Source organism: Berghia stephanieae, unplaced genomic scaffold, assembly GCF_034508935.2.
Source record: "Berghia stephanieae isolate SIO BIC M18660-M18661 unplaced genomic scaffold, UCSD_Bste_1.3 scaffold1609, whole genome shotgun sequence".
Classification (NCBI taxonomy): domain Eukaryota; kingdom Metazoa; phylum Mollusca; class Gastropoda; order Nudibranchia; family Aeolidiidae; genus Berghia; species Berghia stephanieae.
Window position 1 is genome coordinate 510 of NW_027622634.1, and position 10,773 is coordinate 11,282.

The 10,773-nt window shown below is 34.9% G+C and overlaps 1 protein-coding gene across 1 annotated transcript; it reads left to right on the forward strand.

Annotated features, from left to right (window-relative positions):
- Positions 1 to 312: 312 nt before the first annotated feature.
- Positions 313 to 7,096, forward strand: LOC144961169 (uncharacterized; the record flags this gene model as incomplete). Its single annotated transcript, XM_078894457.1, has 2 exons — positions 313 to 327; positions 4,802 to 7,096. Coding segments are annotated over 2 exons (1,580 nt in total), but the record flags the coding sequence as incomplete, so codon positions are not given.
- Between the last annotated feature and the right edge of the window lie 3,677 nt (positions 7,097 to 10,773).

A 10,773-nucleotide genomic window follows, 5' to 3' on the forward strand; every position in this document is an offset into this window, starting at 1 on the left:
ACGAATGTTTATCTTAGAACTATTTTGACATCGTAAGGATACGTTTCCGTTACATGAAGTATTCGTCACAGAATTTTCCACTTTCTGCTGTCTGCTGATCAGTGATTTGTGTGATGGTGATACGACACAAGGGACAACAGAAACAAGGACATAAGTCGCTCTGATTTCAAGCTCGGATTTTACTTCTTCTATTTCATTTTTGTTCTTACTTCTTTTTGGATTTAGTGGTGTTATGTGATTCAGATTTGTGGAAATTGTATTATATGTTGGATATTTCTGCCAACCGTTGAGATTTGGAGGCTCAAGAATAAGCTCCTAAAGGCCAGGGTAAGTGAAAGTGAACTTGAACTTGTGTGCAACCTGCACACGAATCGCACAAACAATAATTCAATAATCAATTTTGCTGTAGTATTATGGAGGACACTAAACTTAGATTTTGCATCGTGATAAGAAAGACAAGTTTAATACAATTGTAAGAGCCATTAAAAATAATAAAAAAAAAAAGAATAGAAAGTAAGTTGAGAAAGGTCAGCCCTTTCCAGTCCAGATGAGCTTTCCATCATAATACATGCATGAGTGAGTCATTTCACTCAAACAGATGCTATTCCTACAAACTCGCTCACTCTCATTTTTTATTTTAGTGTATGCTTTAACTTTTAACGAATTATAATTTTATTCACTTGTCCGATCAAATACAATTACAAGACTCAATGACTTCAACTTCAATGACAATGTTTTCTGACAGGATCAGATAGAGATTGAGATAGATTTAGATATCTAGAGATTGTTGCAGTTGTACGATTGTAGTGTAAGTGTAAAGAAGTGTAAGGAAAGAGAAATTCAAAGGCTAGGAAAGCGTACTGCCGAAGAAGAAAGAGAAATTTGTGTGTGTATTGTGGAAAGGGGGGGGGGGGGGGGGGGGGGAACTCAACGTTTTAGTAAAATTAAGATCCATGAAGTTGGAAATTTACTTAGTTATATATCAAGCAAAGTTGTAAAATTGCACTTGGGGGTTCATTTCTTCTTTCTTGATTAAGGCTAAATACGGAGGCCTTCCGTAAGCTCCTCGTGCTAAGGGAAACAACCCAAGTATTCCTTTAACTAACCCTAAGAAAACAAAACCTATTACCTGTAACCCATTCTTCACAGTCATAATCGTATAGTTACAGTTATATCTTCTGTGAACATTTTGGGCAGGACTTGCTTAGTGTCACATCACTTTATTTCTTAATATTTAGTAATTTTAGCAATTATGGAATTTAACTTATTTTGCAATGCCCAATAAATATTACTACTTAAGTTTTATTTTCATAAGTGGTGTGATTTTTTCTAATTTCAAAAACAATCTGCTGAGTCGGTTGTTGTTTACGACTCCTGCCAATGCCGTTATTACTTACGTGTAGGTGACGACAAACATATTTCATCAGTTATGGTATCTCTAGATAGGGTTGAGGGTTAGTTGATTTTTCTTTTTGGAGACTAATATTATCATGAATTAAAAGAATCATTAGCATCATTGACATTGCTGTCATAATAGTAAAATGATTCAAAAGCCATATATTTGGTGCTTGCTGTCTTTTTGATGAAATGCATCTTTCTCCAGAATTTTTCACCAGACCAGCTAATGATGGATGATTGTTGGAATCAGTGAGAACTCTTTGTGTTAAGCTTATGTTATTCATTCAGTCTGATGGATATGTTTTTTTGGCCAATAAGTCCCTTTGGGGTCTGGTGTTATGTAGTCCTAGATCTTCAAATCATGATGATATATGGCTCAAAAATAAGGTTCTATCTTCTTCATCGTCATATAAACCAACTCACTCAGATTGTGTAATTTTGATGAACATTTAATAATAATAATATATCTTTATTGTCCCCAAAAAAGTGGCAATTTGTCATTTGGTTACACATTTATAACAATACAATATTGACATAGACACATTCACACAAGATGCACACTAGTAACATAGTAGTTATCGTTGAAAAAAAAAAACAAAAAAAAAAAACGGTATCAACAACAACAACATCATCATCATCATCATCATCATCATCATCATCATCATCATCATCATCATCACCATCTTCATCATCATCATCATCATCATCACAACAACCTTCCTAATAATAATATTTATTCAGAAAAGAAAGGAAAATATACTTCTGAAACATCGTGTAGCGCATATTCGTTATTGCTCAGAAGATTAAGGCCAGAAATTGTTCCATTAGTGGAACATATTTGGGGAAAGTGAGTAAAGATGACTGTAGACATCAGATGAATGAATATAAAAAATTTGATACCAGGATTGCTCTATAATTCCATCTGCTGTAATTTGATAAAATTGTTTTTTTTTTTGAGACTGAGAATTACTGAACAGAAATTATGACGAATAAAAGGTTTAGAAAATTTTTTGTGTGTTGATTTGACTGGAAAGGATTGCAATAGCTGTTGACACTCTTGTAATGGAAGCGATTCAAGTATGAAGAGAAAACAGAGGGAAAAAGAACAAAGATAAATGCATGTTTAGTTAACTGAATTCCTCAAAATTTATACCTATATGGCGTAGCTAGCGTCCTTAATCCTTCCAGTCATCAACTTATCTACTTGACACACCTGAATCTCAACCAAGACATGTTTATTCTGAGTTTGATGGTGGCATGATTAAAATTAAAACTGGTGGATTTATAATATTACCGTTAACTTAATTAACTCTTTGGTCTCCTTGCCTGGTATGGTGCAGTCCAGAATCTCTTTTAAGAAAAAAAAAATTCAATTTATTGATATTTTTAGAAGATGGTGATAGATACCTCTGGTTGTCATAATGTAGAGTAGTATTAAAGCATTGCAAATAAACAGGAATGATGCTCCTAAATTTTAACAAGAAAATAGGAGCTGTGCTAACACTCGTCAAAAATGACCCTTTTTAGCCCACAAACATAAACTAAATTTGGTCCTCCGTGGATCACTATGATAATAACCGGCCTCTTTAAATGGGTCATTTTAATATAATCATAAAAGTAACTGAAATTCTAAAGTTTCTAATAATCAAGACCCATCACATCACATATGACATTGTATGGTAGTTGACTAAACCAGAAACTAAAGTAGAAAGTCAACTGGACTAGATCCTATTTGGTGGATAGTCAACTATTCTGGCACTGATAGATGAAGAGTGGTTTGTTGTTTTCATATCAGTAGCTTTCTTGAATTGCATCTTCTATTATCTGCTGTGGACAAGAAGAATTATATTCAGAGGGGAAAAGTGGAATATAAGCTCTTTTATTCAAATAGATAGTAAGTGAACTCACCAATTCAGTGGTGCTAACCTTACGTTAAAAAATTGCGTATTCTTACGCATTTTTGCTCATTGTACATATTTTGCTCAGGGGTGTTCATATTTTATTAAATTCTTATTATTTAAGTATTTTTACCAATCATACACTCTTTTAGTGTACTTAAACACTTCGGTCTGGTTGTTGAACCGAACCTTAATATAGGGAGTTCAATATAGTATTATTTGGGTGGGTCATATCAAATTTATATGTGGATTCTGGAAGTGGATACTATTTATTGTTATAAAAAGTAATTTTATTCATTTATTTAAATTATCAGTTATAAAATTGCTAGTATGGTCTTATTGCCCATCATCAAATTTAGCGCTTTTTATCATGTTTGTAGGATTGTATACATTTTATTTAAAATGTTACTCATTTTGGATCTCTATTGTACACATTTTCATGGGCCAGGGTTGGCAGCACAGCCAATTCACCACTTCACCCATGGACACAACACACACACAAACACACATGTCACCACTAAAAATATCCAATAAATACTGAATTAATGCCGCTAAAACAATCAGAATAGATATTTATCAAACAAGTCGGTTTTGGGCAGGGTTGCCAGTTTGGCATTTTAAATGCCAGATTCCAAAAATCTGGCATTTTTGAAAACCGTTTGGCATTAGAAAAATCATTTGGCATTTGGCATTTTCATTTGGCATTTTCTTTTCTTGTATATTATACTTCAAATGACACCTTTTCTTAATTATTTCTAAACGCGTAAAAACAAATCTCTTCACATCGGAAAACTTTGCTATTAAAACTCACACCCTGAACTAGCCCTGCCTCCCTCAGATATTCACTCAAATTCAGCCCTCGACAAGTATCCTCGTAAGTTTTCTGGGAATCTCCTGCAAAACTCGTGTATATTTGCGTCACGTCGCCTGTTAACTTTTAACTCTGTTCGTTAGGGTGGTCTGATTTTACAGCATCAAATGATTTCACTCCTTTTTGGAATTCCCAAAAGTCTGCAGATCGTATGATCGTACGATGCGTGCTGTGGTGACCTGTGGTGTGATTTCGTTTGCATTCATCACTTGACTAAACGCGCATCATAACCTCACTTTTATTTTCCGATACCTACCTATTATCTCTCCATCATTTTTGAAAAGTCAACTTCGCTGTTTATTTTATTTTATATCAACTTATAAAAGGCATTGACTGTTGTGACTTTTGATTGTATTATTCTCTGGACCCATTCTTTGGCTAATGTGTTTCAATTATTAGGAGCAATTCAAATAGTGAATTCCCTGATATATATAATAATAAATTATTTTACTGTGTTATTCAATTTATATTAGATATTGGTGAAATTATATAATAATGAGTTCGAAGTGGAAAGGCGCTTACGACAGTGGTCGGAAGTATCATAAAGAGTGGGAGAGTGAATTTCTTTGGTTAAGAAAAGTAGATGATAGCTCAGATAAAGCATATTGTAAATATTGTGGACTTACTCTTTTAGCTAGAAAAAGCTCGTTAAAGCAACACGAAAACTCTGAAAAACATAAACAAAAAGCACCATGCAAAAATGTAGGACAGTTGAATGTTGTAACTACTCCAAGAGAAAAACGAGCAACATCAAAGGAAAAAGAAGCGGACATTCGGTTATCTGTATACGTAGCTTGCCATACTGCACTTAGAACCATTGATCACCTTACAGATATGATAAATGAACTTGGAGAGAATAGTATTTTTGGCAGCATGCGTCTGCATCGGACAAAATGTGTATGTTTGATAAAAAATGTAATCTCACCCGCCCTGAAACTTGAACTAAAGAAAGCCGTTATTGGTAAAAAATTTGTTCTAATGGTAGATGAATCAACAGATGTTAGTGCTCAAAAATTACTTTGTGTGACAATTTCATTTAGGCACGATAAAGAAGGCATCCAGAGTGCTTATTTAGGTCTCATCCCTGTGATAGAAACAAACGCAGACTCCTTATTTTCTGCTTTGGAAATGGCTTTGATGAACTATGATATGCATTTAGAAAACTGCATTGGCTTTGCAAGTGATGGTGCAAGTGTTATGGTTGGGGTGAACAATAGTGTTTGGACCAGAGTCAAAGTAAAATCGCCGGATTGTGTACAAATTAAATGCATCTGCCATTCTCTAGCTCTGTGTATTCAACATGCCTTTGAAAAGCTGCCATCAAACATTGGATTCTTATTAAAAGAAATCCCTACTTGGTTTTCTAAAAGTGGACTCAGGCGTGAAAGGTTTACACATGTTTTCGATGCCATAAATGCGGACAACGATTTAGAAAGTGGAAAATCACATCCAAGTCCGTTTATGAAGACATCCCAAACACGTTGGTTAGTGAGAGGGAAGGTGATGTTTAACATTTTATTGAACTGGGATGAGCTTGTCGGGTATTTCACCATAGCAGAAGTGGAGAGTAAAGTAGATAGCCGCTTTAAAGCTCGGATGATTAAAGAGATGATGCAGGACGTCTCCAATCGCCTCATTTTTCAATTCGCCACTCCAATAGTGCAGGAATTTGAGAGAGTTAATGCCATGTTCCAATCAGAGAAAGCTGACCCACACTCCTTAATGAACCAGTTAGACATGTTGCAGAAAAGTTTGAGAGGTAGACTGTACAACGCAGCGGGATCAAAGAAGCCCATTGAAGAATGCGATTTTGGCTACAAATTCATTCATGAAATGCAAATTTACGTTGATTCAATTTTGGATGAAAACAACAGAGGACGCGAACTTCAAAAAATGATCAACTTGAAAATAAGATGTCACAATATGCTGGACGAGGCTATGCAACAAGTGGAAAAAAGACTTCCTCCGTCAATGGACATTTTCAAGGGGTTAAGCAGCCTGAGCCCAAACATCGTCCTGTCTCAAGTTGATCGAGCGAAATTTGAAGAATTACCATCAAAACACCTTATGGGGCAGCACTGTGAGGCAATTGAAGAGCAATATAGGCGGCTGTTATTTGTGATGTGGAATGATGAACCAGCGTTCAAGAAAACGGGATTGCCAACGGACACGGTCACATTTTGGAAGGGGTCTGTTTGACACCTGGGTTTAAAGAACTAGCCCAGTATGCACTGACTTGCCTTATAACGCCTTTCAGCAACGCGGGGATTGAAAGGGTTTTCTCAGTTGTCAATGCAACTAAGACCAAACAAAGGAACAAACTTGGGCTAGATTCGCTGGATGCTATTATCAGAATTAAGGCACATCTTTTCTTCAAAGGCAAATGCTGCAAACAATTCAAAGTCACGCAAGAGATGTTACATTTGTTTACATCAAGGATGTATGAAACATCATCTATTGAAGACAATGCTGAATTAATGGATTCATGGTTCACCATGAAATCACTGTAAATGCACATTTCCAATTGTATGTAATTATGGTGGTCACGAGCGCTGACTATCATAGGATTAGTTTTAGTTTTTATTTTAATTTATTTTGATGAATGAACAATTGGAATATGAATAAGTGATGGATATTGTTTCTAATTTTTTTTTTTTTTTGGAATTTTCTGTATAACTTCTTTGGACTCTGCACTTGAACCAGATTCAACAAAAAACATCATAAGAAACACGAAACAGTAAGTTTTCTTAATTGTCAATAATTATTTAACTGTTTACGTATTTACCTTTCATGTTAATGTATTTCTTTTTCATTCTTAAAATCCAACCGTGATGTTGTGGTTTAGCACTCCACTTAGTAGTCAGTAGGTAAAAAATTCCCCAACAGGAAATTTAGTATAATTCAAAAAAAAAAAAAAAAAAAAAAAAAAGAAAAGAAAAACACGCAAGCCACCAGGATATGATAGTAAATTGTCTATCAAAAGTGAGTAGTTTTCTTAATGGGGGTGGGAGTCAACAGACTTTGGCATTTTTTGGAGTGTTTTGGCATTTTTTGAGTCTTCCCCTGGCATTTTGTTGAAAAATAATCTGGCAACCCTGGTTTTGGGGTGTTTCTTAAAACTACAGATGTTAGTAGCAGACCTAGGGAAGAAGGAAAGAGTGTTCCAAATGGTGGTACCTTCAGTGTTAGAGGCCCTGCTACCATAACGTTTCAGCTTGACTTTGGTACAAGTAGCAGGTTTTTATTTGTCTATCTCAAAAGATTGAGTGGAAGGATTAGGGATTGTAATTAACTCGACAATAGCCAATGTCTGCTGGATGTGGCTGGACTCGCAGTTTGTTGATGGTATTGTCTGGAAGGTTGACCAATATGGAGTTGTAGTAGTCGAGGCAGGGTAGTACAACTGCACTGTTGGCTCTGATCATTTAAAATGATTGGATGTGATTCCATCAGTTTTTTAAAGTAGCCTTTTTAAAATCTCAATGGAAATTTATATAATGGGTGTTGCCATGACCATTTATCAAATTTTAGCTTTTTATTCATTAGTTTGAATAGTTACGTTCAGTAATAATAATAATAATAATAATGCTGAAATGCCATATATAGCGCTATAACTCCGAGACACCAGACTCTAAGTGCTTAAATTACAAATTACTTTGGCTGAAAACATAATCATTTACACACACAACACAACACACAACACAAACCAAACTTATCTTGCTTCTATACCATCTACTTAAATCGAAACATATGTTTTAAGCGAATGTACAGTACAGAGTGATGTTTGTACTACAGCTTGTATTATTTTAAGCCAACATGGATTGTTCTTTTTTTTTAAATTTCAGAGTCGCCGCTCCAAGATGGCCACAGTGGGAGAACAAATTCAGATAAGTACTCATACGGAGGACAAGGTGGCCAAGGCAAAAGTCACTTTGGAGAACTACTACTCCAATCTCATCTCTCAGAACTCTGAGAGGGAGAGTAGGTAGGTTCAATATAATTTCCTTTAGAGGAAAAGCGGAGATATTGAATCTTGGCTTTAATGAATTTGTTTGGCTTGCTTTTTAAACATTGAAAAAAAAATATACCAGTGAGTAAAATGTGTTGGAGGAAAGGAAAATATGAAGAGAGATCATCCTGGAATTGACATCAATTTTAATTTGTCACCCATGTTGAATGAAGTTTCATGGAAAGGAGAGAGAGAGAGTTGCTATTCAAAATTCCTCTTATTTTGTAGTGCAAATATCATTTCTTAATGCAGATCACACCCCAGTGCTACAGATTATTGTTCTTTTTCAGAAAATGTAACTCGTATCTCTATCTCTGATGTACTGTTATCACAACACCAACTCCTCTTCATACTACCATTGTGAATTCTATTACCCAACAGCTCTGTTCCTCCTTGATCTCGGCTTCCTTTTTCCTTTTTCATCTCATCCACACCTTCCTCTTTTGCCTCCTCCACAGTCTTCCTTTTGCCTTTCCACCCTCTCTTTTTCTTTTCTCATCCATTCTTTTCTGTTCTTTGAACAAGAGTAAATGGCTTATTAATCAATCGATAAAATTTGATTAGGAGCAGATTTATTTTTTTAGAATTTTTTTTCGATTTAGATGGTGAGGAAAAACTAAGAAAATCATTATATTGCTCTCCCTTGATTCTTTGCTTATGAAGCCAGTAGCTGAATTGAGGGTATCAAGTGTCCTTCAGCCCTCTCCTTCCCAACTGTAAGAAAGTCGTCACATCGCTATTATTAAATGATGCAAACAGCTTTTTTCTTATTCAGATTTGTTTTGTAGATTACAAAATTGGAAGACTAAACTTGAATATGTTTACAAATAATGTGTATAGCAATGTTCTGAATGCTTTTATATTTTGAGTTTTAAAATCCAATTCGTGTGTTGGGTCAGTATGACTATGACATTTCGATAAAAATTTTGAAAATGGACAGTAAGGAGAGAATTACTAGATGAATCATTGACACTGGAGTTTATCTTAATCCTATAATAGGGCAAGAGTTTGAATCCCAATGAAAGCACTTTATTATTATTATTATATTTTTTTTTTTTGGGGGGGGGGGGGGGGGGGGTTTGTTGTTGTTGAAAACTCTCAAACATTGTTAGCTCGTTCTTTAATTAATCTGTCATTATTATCTTACAAAGCTGTTGAAAAGGGATTGAAATTTATTTTCCTACTTTTAAATCGATGTATTATCAATCATATTTAGTTAAAGTTAAAACGTAATAAGTCGTGAAGCCTCCCTTGATTAATGTAATTTTATATGTGTGATCTTGTAATGGTATTGTGTCAGAACGGTTTAGAGCTTAAATTTGAAGCTTTTATTGAGGGGAATGAATATTGTCTTTTAAAGAGTGGACAAATAATATTTCATCGCTCTTGTCATTTTAAATTATAATTCATTTGACAGCATCTGGTTTACTCCAATATTATACTAGATTGAGACAATGGGTCACATTATGAATGTTACATGTATATAAGTTGTCCACTGGGAAGGATGACCGTTGTAATGTGCCCAGGTATAATATATATATATATATGAATGAAAAATATACATTCAATGTATATTTAGGGTTCCATTTGTGTGACATTTGGGAAAGTTTTCATTGTTATCGTGTCAGGGTATTGGTTATCAGAAGTGCCCTGCAGAAGTACCCTGTCTCTCTTGGACTCTGCCTCTTTTCCATGAACCTGTTTCTCTTCTATTTGCTTTACCAGACCTCTGGGCGGGAAAGGGGAGGGGGAATATTTAATCTCTACAAGTTTGTTCTGCCACTTGATCTAATGCTTTGTTTGTTCCTGTGGACCTGGTTTTCCCTCTATTGTAATCGTGTATGTGATCCATCGCCTCTAAACGGCATTATTTTGGGTTGAACCAGTTGCTAAACTGTCGAATGAAAGTTAAACTGATCAAATATACAAATTCTTTATTTTAACACTATAAACTACCACATTCATTGTCTTCAATAAAACATGTTAATGCTATGCGTTTAGTTAAAATACTTACAACATCCATAAGCCAGATTCAACATACCAACACTCAAGACTGTGTGTGACCGTTAACGTCAATTGTCTGATTGATATAATTTAGTGAGGACATCACTAACAGGCTGTCTAAATGTAATAACAAAGAGCTGAGTTACGTAGACTTCTCTCCATCTTATATACTCAACCCAAGTCTAATAATAGTGATTTGTTTGGCTATAAATATTATTTTCAGCACCTTAATCACCCCTATATAAAACCGTTTTGAAAGGGTGGGCCTCATATTGTGTTTGAATTTGAACCCGGTCTCAGTTCAAGATTTTTTAATTCCTTTTCCTTTCCCTTTAAATATCGTTTGTTTGTTGTTTTTTTTTTTGTTTTTTTTTGCCAGATCTTTTGTGTGTGTCTGTGTCTGTGTTTGCGTGTGTATCGATTTGTTTATTTCATTGTATCAAAATAGAAATAATAGAGGAAGAAGGATATCTGAAGTAGGAATCGTTTCTTTGTTATTGTCGATACAAACCCTATTTCCTGTTCTAGAGACATCATGCGTAACTGTCGGTATGTATTGATTTATAAGCTCTTCTTTTCTCAACCAGTAACAA